Raw genomic sequence first — 22498 nt, 5'->3', positions numbered from 1 at the left:
GATCGTCATTATACATTGATGTATGTGTTTATATGTATGTATGTATTTTCCATGTATGTGTATATATTGTATACATGTATGTGTATGTATGTATGTATGTATGTGTATATATATGTATATGTGTATGTATATATACGTATATGTGTATGTATGTATATATATATATTCTTTTTTCTTCTCTCTCTCTCTCTCTTTTCCCACATATGCAAGTGGGTGTTTGTGTATCTATGCCGAATTTATGATGGTAGTAGAGTTTGCTTGTTAAATTATTTGAGTGCCATTTGAGATGTTTAAATGAGTCATGTGACCGTAGTACTCAAAAGAGACTCTAGACGCACCTGATCACTGTTACCCTGATGAAGGCAGACTTCTGCCGAAACGCGTTGGTTTTTAGAGATCTAGCCATGTGAATAAAGGCTTTTTAATTTTTTCACTTTACTCGAGTGCCTTGGACTGATTCTTGTTACATCAAGGCACAGTTTGGCACCTGTAAACTTTAACATACAGTTTTTTTCCCCCCTTCCATTAATTTAAAATAATGTTTTCCAAGTGATCTATAACAAACCGAGGGAATCTTCACAGGACTTCCTATATTTAAAGTTGTATAATCGCTATTGGAAACAAAAGTCTAATATAATCAACAGTAGACATTTTAATAGTTTTTCACAACATGAACATGACTGAAGTAAAAAAAATTTATTATCTTTATTACCAAACTTGTTGACACGGGGGCACCGGCCGAGATCCGCCACTGTGTGTTATAGTGAGGGTCCTCACACTTCTTGAAAGTATTTGAATTTCAGACATATGGCTTTAAGGCTTGGAAAGTATAAAAACAAACATAGATCCTTGAAAGTGCTTCAATTAAATACCAAAAATAAAACAAAATGATTATAGTGTTATCTCAACAATTGTACTTTTAAAAAATGTTCAATTGAAAAAGCTTGCATTTACATATTGTACAATAACATTGACTAATAATGTACATTTGATCAAAATTGCACCAACCTTAAAATGGTCTAAATTTTTTCTAAAAGTACTCTTAATGAAAAGTATTAAGAGTATAAATATTAAGTGTAACAGTAAGAAGTTTAATCACACTGCATATGTTGGGGTATGAACACCAGAGGAGCTTGATTTAAAAATTAATGCTGCTTTAAAAAGTCAGCGAATGTGCTAAAATCTGGTGTCACTGAAGAGTGGGAACCCTGTGTAGTAGATGTCAACCAATATTTATTTACACGTAAACACTAAACAGGTTTTTCAGAAAAGCTCATGTAGATTGTCTTGATGAACAATACATGTAAAAAGCATAAGGTTGTTAACCACAATGCTTATTTTATGTGATGAGCTATAGAAATGAAAAAAAAAATTTTGTAAGGAGGCTTAACTTTAGTTATTATATAAAAAAATGTCTTATTATTTTAGCACTTTGTAAGTATATGGAGACACTATCACTAAATAGGGCTTAAACAAAAGTTTTTAAAAAGCTGTTATCAGATGGATGCTATTAATAATGTTTATTGATAGCAGCTTACTGTGAAATATGAATTTTTTTCCCTCGAAAATTGATTTGGACAAATCTGGACAAACAAACGAGTCATTTGTAGGATGCAGATATATTTTAAACTTCACTTCCCAAGGTTTTTAGGAGCATTAGGAAATAATGCACCACCAACACGGAAGCTGCGTCTGCATTTGCTTGGTATTTAGGTCTGTACAGTGATGATCTGTTTCCTCAGCCCGGTTTTGTCATTCGGTATGTTCAGAGCGTACAGATGCGTCATGGGTTCTGTTTTTAGCACTGAGATCTGTGAGCGTCTGTCATGAGACCGAGCTCTAGTCTCATACCTGTTTCCATTGTCAGGCACATGTTTGGCTTTTCCTACTTGCCTTGATGGACACAGGAGTTCTGTGGTGTAACCGTGACCCTTATTACACTTATCTTACCAACAGTGTACATTTAAATGACAAAAGTGTGATAGGCAGTGTATTTCATTACGGTTATTCTTGCTTTAGTGTTTGAAAGATAAATAGCAATATTCCATATCTGTATTTTGTGTACATGTTTTTTTTTTTTAGATTTCGACTGAGCAGTTTTTAAAATTCAATTCATGGTTATTTCTATAGCACTTTTACAATGTAGATTGTGTCAAAGCAGCTTAACATAAAAGTTCTTGTAAACTGAAACCTTGTCAGTTCAGTTTACAGAGTTGAATATCAGTTTAGTTCAGTTTAGTTCAGTGTGGTTTAATTTTTACAGCTGAAAGTCCAAACACTGAAGAGCAAATCCATCGATGCGCACAAATCCCAAACCAAGCAGGCCAGTGGCGACAGTTATGCATGCATCTCTGTCACACATTCATTTCTAGATTCAGTAGTACGACATGCAGTGATGATGAACATGCAAGACATTTCTAACTGTGCTTTTAAGGAGTATTTAGGTTGTTGTAAATGCTGTGGTGTTCTAGGGTTTTTGCGATACCATTAATTCACGTTACAATACAATACCAGCTGAAGCAGCATGAAAAGTACGATACAATACGGTACGATACTGTAATTCATAACTCAAATATATGAAATAAAGCAAATGGTCAGAAATTTTGTATTTTATGTTATAATAACCCTACTTGAATTGAATTCATAGTCATCCTATTATTGAATGGAGCATTTGTCTATTGCTTGACCTAAAATGCATTTAGTAGAGAACTGATAAACAAAAGGTACATTAAAATAAAGATACAAATAATACCGAATGAAATTAGTCACAACAAGGCCATTTTCCAACAAAATTTGGCTGTATGAAGAGGTCAAAATTGTTTCAGTGTGTTCTGTTTTTAATCTGTTGTTTTTTTTCAGTCTTATCAGGCAAGAATCCAAAAATTTCATTTTGTGAGTCGTTCTTTTTAAGAGATTGTCACGGTTGTTGTAGCTGCTAAATCATATTGTTAGGAGCAGAAATGAACGCATTCAGATGTGCGTTCATACTGAAGCATCAGAAAATGTGCAATAGACTACCATAAAAGGTGTCATTTCTACACAGTTTTGCAACCTTAAAGGGCATCACGGGCTATTCAAGCAAAATAGTGTATTGTTGCACAAACGTGCGAGCATTTTATCGACTTTTCCATATGCAACATGGGCTCTATCATACACCCGGCGCAATTTGGCGCTAGACGTGACGCAATTGTTGTTTGCTGGTTTCAGCTTGGCGCAAGAGTCGTTTGATGTTTTGCGCCACGCTGTTTAAATATCAAATGCATTTGCGCTCATATGTGCGCCCATAGGCGGTCTGGTCTAAAAAAGGAGATGTGTTGTGGCGCATTGCTGGCGCGTTGCTATTTTGAGGAACTATAATAGACTGTTCAATAGACCAGATTAAAGCCGGTCTAGTATATATATATAACTCGTATAACTCAGGTTTTTGAACACACTTCGTTATTATTGGTCGTTTATTAGTTTGTTGGCAATTAGAACTGAACTTAGAAATAGTTTTGAAACAAATCTTTGCGCTTAACAAACAAAATTAATTATTTATAGGGCTAAAGGATGTCTTTGCGTACAACAAGTTTCCCTATTCACGAGAGCAAAAGCGAAAGTGAAGAATGAGGAGGCTTATCTCTCATTGTCGTGCTGTAGATGCTCTGTTTAACTGTTTTCTCGCTAGTGAAGCGTTCAGTTTTTCCACTTACAAAGTCCGCCATGTAAATAGTAAATTTGCGCTATACGCAACTGACTGTTAAAGGGAATAGGAGATGAGACTCTTATTGGTTTACTCTCAAAACACACCTATAAGTCATTAAGAGAATAAGCTCAACCCTCTTAGACCATGCGCCACGGCGCAAGGCGGATTTTTCCGTCCTTAAGATAGCAAAAGTGGATTCTGACATGCCCTTATTGCGTTTGCGCCCTGGGCTTTGGACTTTGCGCATGAATCATCAAAATAGACCCCTTTGTATTGTAGACAGGCTATTAATGATGATACTATAGACTACGACTTGCCCAGAGATAAAGATTGAAACAATTCTTTATAAGCCTTTTGTTTCATAATAATTAATTATAAGGCTCTTATTGTTAAGAAAGTGCTTGATTGAGATTGTTAATTAAAGTCCATGGGAAATGTAAGAGATTTTATTTAAGTATGTTGATGTACTTCTAAAAGAAATGGAATATTAAGTAGGCGGCAGAGCTTTCTTTTTGCACATAATTTCCTCACAGCAAACTAACAGTAAGATGGGCATGGTTACCAATAGTATAGCACACTGAAATCAACTGGAATGCCACTCAAAGCACAGAAGCAAATAGTTAGACTTTGAAGATTACCAAAACAGACTTTATTTCAGTGTATAAACTTGCATGGATTAAACGATTGGCTAAAGAATTACATTGTGCTATCACAAAATAAACTTTGTAAATTTGAATTTCACACTTTAATTCAAAGTAACAATGAAAAGTACTTGTAAGGCATTTCTTTTTGATCTTAGGTAATGTTTATTATTATTATTTATTGTTTGATTAGTCGGTCGATATAAATGTTGATCTGTTTTGGTAATAATAACTAAGCTAAAATGGTAATTATGAGCAATTATTATAATTAATGTTAACGTTAGTTAGCGCATTAATGAACGTTCACTAATAAAACCTTAACGTTAAGTTTTACCTATTGTACTTTATAATACTTTTGCAGTTTAATTATTTGAAATGCTTGTTAATTGTAAAAAAACACAAAAACACTACAATGGAGAGTTGTTTCTGTTATTATACTTGTTGAAGTGACCTCTTCTGCATTCTATCTATTATATTACGACTGTATATCATAATAAAATCTTCAGCAATTATCGCTACAATAAAAGTTGATGTGATCATATACCTGTGTAGATCAATTTAGTTGTTAAATTAAAAAGAATCCTGAAAGGGAAATGCAGTATTTATACGCTACGTAAAGCTCAAATACATAAATATGAAGTTTGAATCATTTGTGTATCTCTTTGCATAATAATAATAATAATTTAAAAAGCTCAAATAGGCCAGCCATCTGTGTTTGTTTATGGATATGTTTTGTAATTGATCAATAAAGATTGGGATCTTGTGAATCAACCGTCTTATCGCTGATGCAGTAAGGTTAGTATGTAGGATTATCAAGGACACTTTATAGGCTCCGCTCTCTGTTGGACCTCAGAGGGTAAAGTCCTCATATTAACAGCATGTTTACATTCTGAATTGGTTGTATATCACAATCCAGCAGCTATACTGTATGAGAAGTTTGCTTTACTATTGTGCCCTTTTCCACAGGGCTTCTTCAGGAGAACCATTCGACTTAAACTGGAGTACGACAAGTGTGAACGCAACTGCAAGATCCAGAAGAAGAACCGAAACAAATGTCAATACTGCCGATTCCGCAAGTGCCTTGCAGTGGGCATGTCCCACAACGGTAAGAGTTCACAATCAGATCATACACACTCAGTTTATGACTTGATGATTTAAGATGTTTAATTGTTTTATCAGTAATCAAGATAGTGCTCCGTTTTACTACAATAATGTTACGTAAAAAGTCATTTAACAGTCCCTTTGAAGGTTAGGAAATTTAGGGTGCTTTAAAACTGGCTGTGGAGCTCAAACAGGTCGCCATTCATGGAAAAATTCATATTAGTAATTATGTGGAAATATAATCAATGCGCAATGTTATGTCATAATCGATGATATATGTTTTAATATAATGTTTTTTTTTATTAAACATATTGAAATGTCAATATCAAAGTCAATAGGTACAGGTTTTCAGCTTTCTTTATAGGTTCAAGAAACCCTGCAGTACTGAAATTGGACTGACTTAATATCTACCAATAATTATGTTCTATTCAAAAATATACAGACAAATGTAAAATACAGTAAAGCACGCTAAATTTGATGAAACGCTGATCTGATGGCGGTTGAGTGTGCAGCTGGATATTATTGGGAGATCGCTGATAGGATCAGTGAACAGCGAAGGGTGTCTGAAGCCCATATTCAAGTTTATTACATTCTATGGCAGAAACACCATCGAGCCTCGCTAGATCCTCCTGTATGGGTGCACGTCCGTTATAAAATACTCAAAGGACATTAGTTTGGACAACTGCGGATATATTAAATAGTTCACACAAAAATACACACAGAGAAACATTTACTTCACGCATAGTTTGTGAACGAACAGACTTGCGTGTACTATAATCTTCTATGTGAAGCTGCTTTGACGCAGTCTACATTGTAAAAGCGCTATAGAAATAAAGACTGAATTTAATTAAATTGAGTACGAGTTGCAGACGTGATCATGAGGCTGTTTTCGCACTGAGTTTGAAGTAATCAATCAGAGAACAGGAAAAAGTGCAGTAGTTTGATCATTTTAATATAGCATATTAATATTTAAATCCAAAAATGATAGTGAAATATAAAGAGTAAATTTTAAGTCTCACAGCGCACCTGCAGGATTGCTGAAGGCCCTTTGAGAATCCCTGAATGAGGACAACATTAGCACCTGTCAGCTTTAATTGTGGATAAACCTGGATAATTTCGAGCTTTTGTCAGCCAGTTTCATCTTCCGGGTTTAAAACAATTTTTGGGGTGGGATGAAAATCGGTGACAGTGCGAATCTGCCAGTGGAGTGATGACGCGTCGGTTTCTCATTATTATTCATAGCAAAGTTTTCTTATCTTATGAGAAGAGCCTGCTTCCTAATTATTCATGAGCGCATGTACTTTTCGAAGGCAAGGCAGGCCTGCTAAGCTGTGAGACCCAATGACTGGGTGGGACCGCGTCCGCTGATGGCACACATTATTTTTCTCCACGATGCTGTCAGAGCCGATACAGCAAAGCTGTTTGTGTGCGCAGCAAGCATTTTTGTCGAGATCGGTGTATGAGAATTACAGAATGGCAGAATGGCGGACTTTGTCTTTTATCTGTTGAGTTTGTTACCGTTCAGACACATGGCCTATTTGCGTGCTGCTGTGTTCGCCTATGTTTAAAATCCTCCGGATTACCGGCAGGGTTAATGTTTGAAATAGACGGGGCAAGAGACCTGCTGCATTAGTATCCACTGTGTCTGTATTCAGACCTGGGGATCAAGAAGTCCTCCTCATTTATAGTGTTTACATGATTATCTTTACAATGATATAACAAATTGTGGTTATGTGTATATTAAAAATAGGAATAACAAATGTAGCAGGACATTCAATTACTGACTATTACTTTATTTCTTTGCATTTTAACGTTCAAAGTGACTAAAATAATGGGTCTTTTTACGGTTTGTGTCTCATTTTGTGAACCAGCTGATAGCAGTTGTTCGCTCCCCTCTTTCTCCCTCGCTCTGCTAGTCACGTCCACTCCTCCCTCGCTCGCATTGCTCCACGCCTTAATTCTGAGCTAGACTTGAACCGAAAGAGGGGGGGTTTCATCACCCTTTAAACTGTCTCGTTTTGTGTTCCACAGAAGGTTTGGAACCACTTGAGGGAGCTTAAATAGTGAGTAAATGTTCATATTTGGGTAAACTACTGTAAGCCTTTAACACTGTATTTAATTTTCCACAAGTTTCAGCTTAATTTGTCTCAAGCTTGAAATTATAAAATTGTTATTGGTTTAATAGTTGCAGTCAGCCTAAAATGACAGTCCACTCAAAAATTAAAAGCCTGTCATAATATATTTTCTCTACTCAAAATACTTGATTTTTCAACCAAAAAAAAAAAAAGGAAGTCAAGCGGTTTGGAACAAACAGGGTAGAGTAATGACATTTTTTGGGGGAGGTGAACTATCCTTTTAAATAGCAATTGGTTTGTAATGATGAAATTACTTGCCAGATAAACAAATACATTTAATTTTTTGACGCAGTATTGTTTGTATTATTATTATTATTTATTATTATTATTCATATAAAGAAGTAACAATATTCAGCAAACTGGAAGCAAAATCCAAAGCATTTATTGAATCGAATATTTAATTTGGATTCCAGAAATGTAACCATGATCAATTTGAATCTAACACTGAAGTACCAATAGCTGTCCAACTAATGTCACATTATCAAATAAAATCACATCTTCTATCATGTGACTCAGGACCACCTGACTGGCACAGGTTGATTTAGGCATGAATGTGATAGAAAGCACTTCAGATCAGGAAATGAAGTAAGCAGCACATACATTGCAACCAATGACGACATTATTGGCTCATGGAAAGACATGTAGGGCATGACATTTTACTCATTTACCTTAAATACGTGCAAGTTCATCTCCTCTTAAGAGTCCAATTGTGTAAGCATTATTGACTTTAATGCACATACAGTTGAAGTCAAAATTTAGTTTTCTTTGTCAAATAATTCTCAAATGTTGTTTAACAGATTAAGATATTTTTCACAGTATGTCGGATAATATTTTTTCTTCTGGAGAAAGTCTTATTTGTTTTATTGCGGCTAGAATAAAAGCAGTTTTACATTTTTTAATACTATTTTATGGTCATTATTATTAGCCCTCTTAAACAATATATTTTTCAATAGTCTATTGAACAAACCATCGTTATACAAAAACTTGCCTTAAAACTTGTCTAGTTAACCTAATTAACCCAGTTAAGACTTTAAATGTCACTTTATGCTGAATATTAGTATCTTGAAAAATATCTAGTAAAATATTATGTACTAATAATGTAATAATTAGGGAGGGCTAATAATTCTGGCTTCAACTTTATATTAACACCAAAACACACACACACACACTCTCACACACACACACACACACACACACACACACACACACACACACACACACACACTCAAACACACAACTTTTACACACTATTTAACATCATGATGCAGAACAAATGCACACTTCCCAACAGCCATTGCGTGTTAGAAGTAGACTAACAGAAGATGTACTAGATGCCGGAAGAGTGCCGTCTCGTTCTTTGACCCAGAGTCTCTTTTGTATGAGAGGGCTAATACCATGTGACGTTGTTGCAGTAATCCTAGCAGATCTGTGTGGTATGATGCCATAAATCCGCCCCCTCGTCTGCCCTTTGTCCCGACACTGATGAAGTGGCAGCGGTGTGATGACCTGATGTCCTACTACTAATGCTTTGTGTATAAACAGGAGCTGACCATTCAATAAGTTCAGTACCTTCATCAGATGTACACAATCAGTGCCCCCTGACCCGCTTATTTTATTTTGTAGGATTTTTTTTTTTTTTTTTCATCTCTGCATTTTGAGAAGGTCTCAGCACAAATATGAGCAATTAAAACGCAACCAGTATAGTATGTATTTTTATACAGTCGATAATGCTTCCCAACTATTTTTCAGCTTTCTATGAATGAAGTGTAACATCTCCACGTGCCCACTTCCGTTTCAACACATTTGTGAATATAATCATTTAAAGTTGGCGCTGGCTGGTGAGTTTAAAAAATATAGAGGGATTTTGGCTTTTCTTGAGACAAATACAGTGGTAAGCCAGCGATGTTTAAGTAGCACAGATATATACTTTAGCAGTTGATTGTGAGTCTTTTTCTAACCTTTCACATTTTATTTAGGCATTTAGCAGATTCTTTGATATAAAGAGGAGCAAATGGATACTATTTTGGTGTCAAAAAAAAAAAGGTTACGTAAAGTGACATGTTTATTGAGCAAAGGAAACTTTATAGAAAACAAAAGAGTTTTATTTATTTATTTATTTATTCATTCATTCATTGTATTAACAGCTACTAAAAATGTATTTTATTAACCCTCTATGATATATCTTTCAATTCAATTCACCTTTATTTGTATAGCGCTGTTACAATGGAGATTGTGTAAAAGCAGCTTTACATAAAAGATCACAGTAAATTGAAACAGTGTAGTTCAGTTTGCAGTGTTTAAGTTCAGTTCAGCTCAGTTCAGTGTGGTTTAATAATCACTACTGAGACTCCATTTTATTATTGTTGTTTAAACGTTTTAGTATCTTTTATTTTCTGACTGTACGCTGTTTATTTGTCCGTAAAAACTTCTTAAGAAGTCCTAAGTTTAATCCCAATTAAAAACAGCTTTTAAAAACATCACACTTACTTAATCACTTTCCTTCAGCCTCTGCTAAATGATATTAAAATATTATTACGCATGTATATTTTTGTGTAGTCTTGTCTATTGTAGTTCAGTTCAGTTCAGTTTAGTTGTTGTCCTGTCCTGTCTTGTGAGGGTTATGTTTAGTGGCTTGTGTTTGTAAAGAATGAAAATCATTTTGTCCTTCTTTTTATTTTGAGAGAATTTTCTTTTACCTCCATGCATTTCGAGAGGGTTTCTGCTCAAACAAAATGTGACCACTTGATGGTAAATTTTTTCAGACCATTAAAATAAAAATAGTGTGGCATCTCCACATGCCCACTTCAGCTATAACACATTTGTGAATATAATCATATAAAGCTGGAACTGGCTGGTAAGTTTCAAATAATTGCATGGAGTTTTCTTTAGACAAACACAGTAGTGATGGACTGTACGCTTGTGATGTTTAAATAGCAGTGACGTATATTTTAGCAGTTCATTATGAATTATCTCCTAACATTTAACATTTTATTTAGACATTTAGCAGACTCTTTGACATAAAGCAGTTGATTAAAGTGGAGCAAAAGGATTTTATTTATTAATTATAATTGTATTAATTATAAATAGTATGTTAAATAATATATTAATGTTATGAAATGTCATTGTACTATTTTAATATCTTTTATTTTCAGACTGTGCAGTGTTGCTAAAACAATATGTGCTCTATATAAATAAAAATTCGAAAACAATGACAGATTGCATTACCTTAAATTAAATATATATACTGTATATTTGACCTTGAAAACTTCTTAAGAAGTCCTAAGTTTAATCCCAATTGGGAAGAGCTTATACATTATACTCACTCAGTCAGTTTCCTTCAACTATGTCCATGCTAAATAAAATTTAAATATTACAAAATGTATTTTATTTAAAAAAAGAAAAAGATTTTGTGTAGTCTTATCCTGTCCTGTCCTGCCCTCTCCTGTCCTGCCCCGTCCTTGTAAGGGTTATGTTTAGTGGCTTGAGTTTGTACAGTATAAAACTCATTTTGTACCACCTTTTATTTTGTAGGATTTTCCTAACATCCGTTCATTTTAGCAGAAATGCGAGCAATTAAAATTCGACCACTTGATAGTACATATTTTCAGACCATCAGTCATGATTCCCCCACATTTCAGCTTTCTAAAATCGAAGTGTAGCATCTCCACATTTGAACACATTAGTGAATGTAATGATAAAATCTGCCACTGGCTGGTTTCTGGAGTTTTCTTGAGACAAATACAGTAGTAGTGGACTGTGAGCCAGTGATGTTTAAATAGCACAGATATATACTTTAGCAGTTCATTACTGTATGAGTCTTCTCCTAACATTTCACCTTTTATTTAGGCATTTAGCAGACTCTTTGACATAAAGCAGTTAATTAAACTTAAAGGGATATTAATAAAAATAATCAATAATTAGGTAAAAAATAAACCAACAAAAAAAGTCAAATGCTGTTTATTAAGCAACAAGCTTAGGAAACGATATAGAAAACAGGAGAAATGCAGATTTAGAATAACTACAGTGTTTTATTTTTTAGATATTTTTTTAAATAGCATCCTCAGTATGTAATTTATTAATCATTTATGATGTATCTGACATGTTTGTCTTTTGTTTTTATACAGCAAATTAGCTTTGGCAGACTGTCTATTTTTATTATTATTATTGTTGAAATGTTTTAGTATCATTGGTTTCAGAGTGTGCAGTGTGGCTAACGCAATTTGTGCTCCATATAAATGTATGTCTAGAAAACAATGACAGAGTGTGTTACCATTAATTTAATAATTTTTATTATTTTTTTGGCTTTAAAAATGTATTAAGAAGTCTTAAATTGAATCCCTATTGGGAACAGTTTATAAAGTATACTCGCTCGGAAAATATTTGATTTGATGTATTTTTTATTTTATTTTAAGTTGCAGAAAGAGTCCTGTAAGGGTTATGGTTCTGGGGTGAACTTTATACAGTATAAAAATCCTTTTGTATATGAAAAGTGTTCAGAACTAAATTGCATATCCTCATGCGTGCTTCTTTCAGCTATTCGTTTTGGGCGGATACCCCAGTCCGAGAAGCAGCGTCTGAAAGCGGAGCAGGACGTCAGCGGGAAAGAGGAACACAAATGTCAGCAGCCGGACATGAGGAGTCTGGCCAGACAGATGCACGAAGCCTACCTCAAACACTTCCACATGAACAAAGCCAAAGCACGTGTGTTTCTCACAGGCAAGACCAGCACTCCGGTAAGGAAATCAGCACTAAATGACTAACAAACTCGCTGACCTCTCGCTTACTGTTAAAATGTGGGGATAATCAAACACGCTCTCTTTACCTCTCTGCTAGCACAATGGAAGGTTTTATATATATTTATTATATATAGGATAGTATTGTTTATTATATTGAAGTAGTTTGGGCCGACTGAGAATTTGCAGAACACATAAGTAAACCTAAGCGGCCGTTTGACACTCAATGTAAAAAGAAATGCAGTGGAATTGAAAAATAAGCAAAATTATGAGACGCAATTATAATGTAGTTTTACAAAAAGTCTTAAAAAGATTTCTAAGGGTGTTCGATCAAAGTAGGAAGTCTGAAACATATTTCAAATGAAATACTGCAAAGATATGAATACAGCCCTCCATATTTCTCTTTTGAAATGCAAATAAATCTAAACATTCTTAAAGGAAGAAGCTATTTTTGCTTCTGCGTCTCGAGTGCCTCTTCATTTAACAATATTTAATATTTAATGATCTTTGTTTGGGAGAAAGTAAGCAAAATGAAGTGAATTTATGTCTAGGACAAACATTCTGTTAATACGGTATGAAAATAATTGGATTTTTAAGAGCACATTGGCAGATATTTGTTTCTTATGATCATAAACTTTTCATCTTGATACATGTTCCAAAAACCTAGACTAAATGTAAACTTGATTGAAATATATTTAAACATTTCCTCTGGAAAAAAAAAACATTCAGGAAGAACATCACTTCTTTACAGTTCGATCAGACAATAGAGTAAATTTAAACCGAGATTGTTTCAAAAGTTCAATTAAGTTCATTGTATGTGCCTTAAAAAATAATTTAGAGAACATAGAGCCATACAGCCAAATTCAGATTATTAATTATTGTCTGTGTTTTAAATGCAACTTTATAAAACCTGCAAAAATATTGCCTGTTTATAATAGTCTAATATCGGTGTGGTTCAAAAGTAGGCCGGCGTCTGTTCAAATTTCACTACTATAGTGTATTCCTGCTTTATTGTTTAAAGTTTTTATTATTCAGAATCCCAATAATTTTGCATCAACAAAATGAAAAATTTGAAGACATCGGCTCCCTCTTCATTGTGGCTTCATTATGTGAATAGCTGGCAGTTTAAGCCTTTTCTCTTACATAGTACCTCTAAATTAAAGGCACGGTTCACCCAAAAAACAAAAAACAAATCTGTCTTAATTGAATATTTGGACATTTGCATTGGAAAAAAGACAGATACACTTAGGAGGAACCTGGTTTATACAGTAGTTTGATCAGATGATATGTTTATAAAGTGAGAAGTTGTATTTTCAATCTGTAAAACGTTGAATTAGGTTCACTGTGGCGTGCCTTATAAAAATTCATTCAGAGAACTTATTGCCATATAGACTATTAAGGAGATTATTAATTATTGTGTAGATCTTAAATAGATCATAGGAAACAAAAATGTATCTTTATAAATCTTGCAAAAATATTTTGTGGTAATGACAGCCTCACATCGGTGTGGTGTTTTCAGCCAATTTAAATTTGAATAATCTTTACAAAGTTAATCTTTAAAACCAAATGTCATTCGTTCACTCTGTCCGCAAATCTAGCCAAGCTCAGGGTGTATAATGGGCCAGAGTAGTTTTTTTTTTTTTAAGACTAATTTTAAGGTGATGTCAGAATTTGTTTTTTTTTCCTTTGTTACAAGTAATAGGATGCTTGCCACGTGCAGTTTTTCTCCAAATTTCAAAAGCGAAGAAGTGTCTGTTCAGATTTCACTACTACAGTGTGTTGCAGGCTTAGTTAAAGTTTTATTCATTCAGAATCCCAATATTTTTGCTGAAGCAGCCTGGCATGTTCAGGACATTGACCCCTCGTTAATGCGGCTAGCTTCATTTTGTTAATAGCTGGCAGTTGAAGTGGTTTCTCTATTTAGTATCTCCAAATTAAAGGCACAGTTCAGCAAAAAATAGAAATCTGCTCAGAATTCAGATGTTACAAATGATTCTTTTGTCTGTTGAACCCGCTGTAGGTATTTTGAAGAATGTTGAAAACGTCTTCTTTTGTATTCAACAGAAAAAAAGAAACAAATCAAAAATGAAAAGGACTTGTGCCTGCGTAAATGTCAAAGTTTCGTGTAAACTGTCCCTTAAAAAAGCTTGGCAGTCAGAGTTTCAATTAGCACAGCACATAGAGCTAAGTACAAAAACTATTTAACATGCACACACTTGTTTTCTGACTTTCCTCTCTCTGTCCTCTATCGAAGCCCTTCGTCATTCACGACATGGACACTCTCCAGCACGCAGAGAAGAAACTAGTCACCCAGCTGCTGGGTAACGTGGCATCGGGCGACATCTCCACCCTGCAGGAGCGAGAAGTGGAGGCCCGGCTCTTCCTTTTCTGCCAGTACGCTTCAGTGGCCACGGTCACAGAGCTGACGGAGTATGCCAAGGCCGTGCCAGGCTTCGCCGACCTGGACCTCAACGACCAGGTGACGCTGCTGAAATACGGGGTGTACGAGGCGCTGTTCACTCTGCTGGCGTCCTGCATGAATAAGGACGGACTGCTGGTGGCTCAAGGCGGAGGCTTCATCACCCGAGAGTTTCTGAAGAGCCTGCGCAAACCCTTCAGTGACATGATGGAGCCCAAGTTTCAGTTCGCCATGAAGTTCAACGCTTTAGAGCTGGACGACAGTGACCTGGCGCTGTTCGTGGCTGCCATCATCTGCTGTGGAGGTGAGATGAAATGTTGTCTAGGTAGGTGTCTTGTGGTTAGCGTATCGACACACAACACAATGGTATTTATAGCAACCCCAGTTTGAAGATAAAATAAATCAGTTATTAGAAATGAGTTTTTTAAAATATTATGATTAGAAATGTGAAAAAACAGTCTTCAGTCCATTAAACAGAAATTGTGGGAAAAAAATAAAGAGGGGTGATAATAATTCAGGGGGGCTAATAATTCTGACTTTAAGTATATATATATATATATATATATATATATATATATATATATATATATATATATATATATATATATATATATACATATATATATCGTCACCTTGGAATAATAAGGTTCTATCTGCATTCTGAATGATTTAGAGATATTGAGCTTTAAAGTTTTTGCAATCTATAGCAAACAGTGTATGTGTTTGTAACATTTCTTTTTTTAAATAAAAAGTCTTACATTTTAAAAACCTTATAAAAACATCCCATAATGTAAATAAGTTGTCATTGATTAAGAATATGTCAATAACTCAATTTAGACAAATATGTCAGATAGAACCTTATAATTCTAAGGTGACCATATGACTGGCAACTACAGGTATGAAAATAATGGATACTTTTCAATATTTGCAAGGTTTATTTTTTTCAGTGGGATACAGAGGTCATGGAATGGGGTGATGGAATAAATATTTTAGGAATTTATTCTTCTAAAAATATATATATTTTTCAGATATCAAAATAAATGTACATAAAAGGAATAAAAATATATATTAAACAAAAATGTTTTCAAATGGGGGTCCACATCTTATTATCTTCCTGGTTTTAATATTTGCTCTTCTCAAATAGTATAAATGGGGGTATATGATAAAAAATATTGGTAGGTTTTGCATCAAACCCCTGATGTAGAATTGTTTGCACAAATAAACCATACACAATAAATGTGCTATATAAGTACACATTATTACATGGCATTACAACACCTACATCAACTAATCGGTTTAAATAAATGGGGATTAAAAGATTTTTCCTAGGCCAGTCATCAGTTTTGCTTGAATTTACTCATTTAAATTTGACTGTAATCTGACTCTGTGCTTTATAAGCATGTCATATCGCATTAAATTCGCTTGTCTTTAGCTGAAGCGTAAGTTAGTTTGCATTCAGGTTGTTTTGACGTCACCGTAGTCCCACAGCCAGTAGCTTTAGAAAGACAGGATGACATAATGATGAGTGCGAGACGGTTAACGAAAATAAGCAGTTTCCTCTCCTGCCACGTCCTGTAGCAGCACTTGAACCTGCAGATTTGAAGGGCAAACTCTTCCACAGAGCTGCTCTGATTCACTGCGTTCTTACAGCTGATGTATGTTACACAGACAGCTAAGTGAATCTTGAAACATATTAGAGCATCCGACGTACAGTTAGAGTTCAGTTCAGAAGAGTTTAAGAGCGAAACCAATGGTCAATAAGCGCTTACATGTAATGTACAAAAGATTAAACATGCTTCAATGCCTTGATATATTTGAGGCGAAGTAGTTATTTTTTTGTTTATTACAAAAAATTCAAAAGACATTGGAAATAATTTTGCAGGGATCTATCATCATGCTTCAGAGGCCTCTGAAACGGTTCCAAATTTGCTGAAACTTAATTGCTGGACTTAATTAAAAATGAACCTTTTTGGAGTTGTATAATTATACATATAAGATCAAGCCGCCATCACCACTTGCCATAGTAGCACAAACATTTAGGGCAGCGGAAAAGTAGAAATCTGCATAATTACAGTATGTCACAAGAGTGAGTACACCCCTCCCATTTCTGCAAATATTTATTTATATCTTTTCATAGGACAACACTGCAGAAATGACTCTTCTTTGACACAATGAATAGTAGTCAGTGTAAAGTGTGTATAGCTGTGTAAATGTATTGTCCTCTCAAAACTATTACAAATACAGCCAATAATAGGTAAACCCCAGGCAACAAAAGTGAGTACACCCCTAAGTGAAAATGCGAAATGTCAATATTTTGTGTGGCCACCTTCATTTTCCAGCATGGTTTTAACTCTCTTGGGCATGGAGTTGACCAGAGCTTCACAGGTTGCCACTGAAATTGTCTTCCACTCCTCCGTCACAACATCATGGAGGTGGTGGACATTTGACACCTTGTGCTCCTCCACCTTCCTTTTCAGGATGCCCCAGAGGTGTTCTATGGGGTTTATGTCTGGAGACATGCTTGGCCGGTCCATCCACCTTTACCCTCAGCCTCTTTAGCAAGCCAATGGTCATCCTGGATAAATGTTTTGGGTTATTATCATGCTGTAACAGTACTCTGCAGTCCAGTTTCCTGAGGGAAGTGTTTCAGTAAGTTCCAGTACATGATAGAATTCATGTTTCCCTCAATGAAATGTAGCTCCCCAATGGCAGCAGCACTCATGCAGCCCCAGAACATGACGCTCCCGCCATAATGTTTAACGGTAGGCAAGACACAGTTGTCTTTGTACTCCTCACCTGGTTGCCGCCACACACACTTGACACCATCTGAACCAAATGGGTTTATCTCGGTCTCAGACCACAGGACATGGTTCCAGCATTCCTGGTCCTTAGTTTGCAAGTCTGCAGCAAATTGTTTGCAAGCTTTCTTGCATCGTCTTTAGAAGAGGCTTCCTTCTAGGACCACACGTTGTACGGTCTGAGCACTGACAGGCTGACTTCCCATATCTTCAATCTCTGCAGCAATGCTGGAAGCACTCAGCCGTCTGTTTATCAAAGACAATCTTTGGATGCGACGCTGAGAACGTGCACTCAGCTTCTTTGGCTGACCATGGCGAGGCCTGTTCTGGGAAGAACCTGTCCTCTTAAAGCACTGAATGGTCTGGGCCACGGTGCAGCAGCACAGTTTCAGAGCGTTGGCTATCGTTTTATAGCCTAGGCCGTCTTTATGTAAGGCAACAATTTGTTTTTCGGGTGTTCAGAGAGTTGATTGCCATGAGGTGCGATGTTGAACGTTCAGTGGCCTGGTTGAGAGAGTGAAAGAGCTTTTATACTAAATTTAACTCACCTGCTATCTGTGGATACCCGAGACAGTGTAACACTTATGAGTCACAGTGGAAAAAAAAAATGATTTATTGTTCTCAATTTTGACATTTTCACTTAGCTGAACCCCATGCAACAAAACTGAGTACACCCCTATTATTGGCTGCGTTTGTAGTTGTTTTGAGAGGACAATAAATTTGCACAGCTATACACACTTTACACTGACTACTATTCATTGTGTCAAAGAAGAGTCATTTCTGCAGTGTTGTCCTATGAAAAGACGTTAATAAATATTAGCAGAAATGGGAGGGGTGTACTCACTTTTGTGACACACTGTAATTAGCACAATATAGAACGTGTTTAAAAACTGTGTGAGGATATTTAAAAGGAAATAAAGAGCATATTTTGAAGCATTGTAGTAGCCATGGACTTTGAGTTTTTTGTGTAGTATATATGTCAATGGTACCGGTTTCCATCATGCTTCAAAACATCTTCTCATATCTTCAACAGACAAACAGAAACCCTTAAAGGTTTAAAAGCGGTTTATGATGAGGAAGTAGCAAAGTTTTATTCGAATCTCCTCAACGCCATCGTCCCATACATGTAGGTGGGATGTTCTTAGTTATTTTTTTTGTCTAGACTAGGCCTGTCACAATAATCAATATATTAAGTGGTTGCGCAACACATGGACATGACCTCAATCATTCTTGCTGATGCAGTATATATCGGCCATACATGAAAAACCAATTGTAGCCACATTTTAGCTGAATAAAAAAAACAGTAAAGTAGTATTATAAATGACTATAGTATGTTTTCCAGTGGGTATGTGACATCAGTTTGATTTCTGCTTTCATTTGTAGTAATCAGTTAAATAAACAAGCTTGGTGATGAATTTTTTGTGTTTTGGGCATGCTTACATGCGTCTCTGATGTCTCGCAGACCGTCCCGGACTCAGCAACGTGCCACAGATCGAGCGCATCCAGGAGAGCGTAATCCACTCTCTGCGGCTCCACCTGACGTCCAACCACCCCGACAACAGCTTGCTGTTCCCAAAACTGCTGCAGAAACTGGCCGACCTGCGGCAGCTGGTGACGGAGCACGCGGAGCTGGTGCAGGAGATCAACAAGACAGAAGACGCGTCACTCCACCCGCTCCTGCAGGAGATCTACAGAGACATGTACTGAGCTCACACGTATGCATTCGACCAGGAGATAAACAGGAGACCGGCAGTAACATGTTTAGGGTGTGCACCTACATCAGGATCATCGTAGGGTACGGCCAGTGTAACGAATAGCCTCATCATAATTGCACTGATCTTTACTAAGGCACTGACCTTTATAAGGAGTAAGCTAGACAAGTGCAATAGATGCTTTCCAAACATACTTAGTATATTCCTGAAAGGTGTCATGAAAAAGAAATACGCACCTTAATGATTCAGGTTTACATGTCAGCAGTAAACGGGAAGCAGTACATCATTAAAGTAAGTTTTGTTTTTGGCGCTTTTATAAAAGCGGAGCTGCTCCTCTGCTCCATCATAATGTCATATTCGCAGGCTGGAGTTGTAGATATGGGAACGTGGCTAACGAAGTGTAACTTTTAGAGTGGTCTGCGTCATACCATACAGTTAAGACGAGAAGGATATAAACGGAAGTGGGAGCCAGCTGTAAGTGTGTGGGTCTTGAGCTCCAAGTGGGCTGTACAAAGCTGGAGTTTTGATTTATTTAAAGTTTTGTACATGACACCGAGTTCAATATTGTGCTTTATGAACGTCTGCACCTACCCCAACCATAAACCCAACCTCACAGTAAACTGATGTGTTGTGATGTGTATCTGCTCCACCTACAGTACAGCACCCTGCAAACCACAGTAACCTGATTTGTTTTAGTATCGTCTACTACACCTACTCCAGCTCTAAACCCAACCTCACAGTAACCTGATGTGTTTTAGTAACATCTACACTTGCTCCACCTAGACCCAATCTCACAGTAACCTGATGTGTTTTATTAATATCTGCTCCACCTACACCAGCTAACCCAAGCTACTTTGGTTTAAATCTGTCCCACTTACAGGTCAACCAACCCACTTACGGTGTAATCCATCCCACTCGGTGGTCTCTGGGCTGCAGCGATACCTACTTGATTAATATGGGCAGTTGTTGTTTTATAAAGAATATAGCAGCGGTGTGTGTGTGTGTGTGTGTGTGTGTGTGTGTGTGTGTGTGTGTGTGTGTGTGTGTGTGTGTGTGTGTGTGTGTGTGTGTGTGTGCGCGTGCGTGTGCACTTGTGCTGTAATCTTGAATCCAAAACAATTGTCCTCTGTTGTCTGATGATGTTTTGAGGGCAGCCTGTCAATCACACAAGATCGCAACAAAGGCAAAACAGATCTATCACAATAAAAAAATAAAAAAAAGTATGACTGCATATTTTGATAAAGAATAACCTTTGCAACTGGTAAAGAAGTGTGCTGTTTATAGAAAGAATTTGTAATGATAAATGAACGTCATTCATGTTGAACAATTGCCATCCACAAATCGTGTCCTGTGGCCTCATGGAATCGTAAAGAGTCGATTGTGTTGACATTTGACAATCTCAACTGAAATAGCAGCTGCAGTTTGATCATTGTGAATGAAAGTGTACTACTTTTATAAATGTCCTATGTTGTAGGGTTATGGAGAGGGGTCTGGGAGCAGACCTGGTGCAGTGCAATCTGAGCTGCATCCAATGCTTTGTAATGCACACCCCTAACCCCACCCCTCACAGTGACGCGAGCAGCTCCATTGAGCGCATTGTGTCTGATATTGCATGAGCGAGATATGCAATCTCAGCTTGCATCATCAAGACTGCATCTTGCCTTGCAGACATTCTTTTGCCAAATTAGCACCAGCAATCAGGAGTTAAAGCTTGTGAAATGAAAAGTGAGCGTGCTGTAAACGAGGTGATGATCTAGGGTTGAATGTACAGAGATAGCTGTATCAAACAGATGGTCGTTGCCTTATTTGAAAGACTTGTACATTGAGCATCATTTGTAAAATGTTTTGTATTATGAAAAGAGTATTGTACATTGTATAGCACTCCAACTGTAATTGTATTGTACAGATGTGTTGACTATGAGAAGTGTAAATGATGGTTTTATTGTGTTTTTGGGAGGGGAAAATGTGTTGATTTAAGCATTTAGGGAAATGAAATTTGATTTGGAGAAAACGCTTTGTAGATTTGCAACTTAAAGAAACATCTCATCTCATCTTTCCTTTTGACTCTTTGTTTGTGTAATTAATTACTGGTAACCGGTGTTTGTAGTTTGAGATGAAATACATTTATTCGTTTATTTTTCTTCAGCTTAGTCCCTTTATTCATCAAGGGTGACCACAGTGGAGTGAACCACCAACTTATCCAGCGTACGTTTCACACAGTGGGTGCTCTTCCAGCTGAAACCCAGTACTGGAAAACGTCCATACACACTCATTGACACGCATACACTAGTGGCAATTTAGTTCAAGCAATTCATCCTATAAAACGTGTTTGGAGGAAACCCGCACAAACACGGGGAGAACATATAAACTCCACACAGATATGCCAGCTGACTCAGCTGGGACCTTTGGCATTGGGGTGACAGAGCAAACGTAGGCTAAGTATAAGCAAGAGTGAAATCAAGAGGATTATTAAAATAAGAAAGAAGGAAGGTGGTAAATCAATGGGATAACGAGAAAAGGGGTAGACGCTTTTACAGAAATCAAAAGAAAGTTGAAGAAACGAGACAGTAATTATCCAGGGAGGGTGAGATTAGGTCACAACATTAAAGAGTACATTTTGAAGATTGGAAACATGCTACAGGAAAGGAGTTTTGTGCACAGTTTCTCTTCCCAAAGTTAGACAGATAAACTCTTGGATCTCACCGTGGGAGAATGCTGCTTAATTCCATGCCACATCGAATCTGTTGATGAACCTATGATGAACAATGAACCTATCCAAAGGATATGTACGTCCAATAAGCCTTAGTTATTTCTATGTACATCATACATATATGAGTGAGAATATAAATACAAACATGTAACGAACCTACAGACAGTGCTTTTAAATGTCAAAATGTTTCCATGGCAACAATTTAAAAGAAGCTAAATGACTTGTGGTTTGTAGATATGAATATAGAGTCTAGATGAGCCAGCTCAGTGAGATTGGGTCACACAATATTAAAGAGTACACTATTCAAAATGGACAAAGATGGCGTAAGACAGAAGGAGTGTTATGAAGAATTGAAAAGAGATCTATTGTATGAAATAATTATGTATAAACGCTATATCTTCTCATTGCTTATCTTATGAACACACATTAGTGGGAGATGAACGCATGAAGGAAAGGGCGAGAATGGGTCATGATGGATCATACTCCATACCAGTCGGTGGCGGAAATTCACCATTTGTATCGTTTGCCAACAGCCAATAAATGCAGAAGAACAAGAGGAAGAGG

General features: G+C 36.4%; 1 protein-coding gene across 21 annotated transcripts in view; it reads left to right on the top strand.

Annotated features, from left to right (window-relative positions):
• The window catches only part of pparaa (peroxisome proliferator-activated receptor alpha a), a 78587-nt gene extending 57218 nt beyond the window's left edge, over positions 1–21369 (top strand). For 20 of the 21 annotated variants that reach the window (XM_073946336.1, XM_073946334.1, XM_073946328.1 and 17 more), the window contains 4 exons: positions 5293–5431; positions 12096–12295; positions 14550–15018; positions 18975–21369. In XM_073946336.1, coding sequence (XP_073802437.1) covers positions 5293–5431; positions 12096–12295; positions 14550–15018; positions 18975–19219 — 1053 coding nt within the window. In that variant the 3' untranslated portion in view covers positions 19220–21369. 21 annotated transcript variants of the gene reach the window in all.
• The last annotated feature ends 1129 nt before the right edge of the window (positions 21370–22498 follow it).

The sequence above is a fragment of the Danio rerio genome, chromosome 4, assembly GCF_049306965.1.
Source record: "Danio rerio strain Tuebingen ecotype United States chromosome 4, GRCz12tu, whole genome shotgun sequence".
Taxonomy (NCBI): domain Eukaryota; kingdom Metazoa; phylum Chordata; class Actinopteri; order Cypriniformes; family Danionidae; genus Danio; species Danio rerio.
This window is presented reverse-complemented; position numbering and strand designations above follow the sequence as displayed.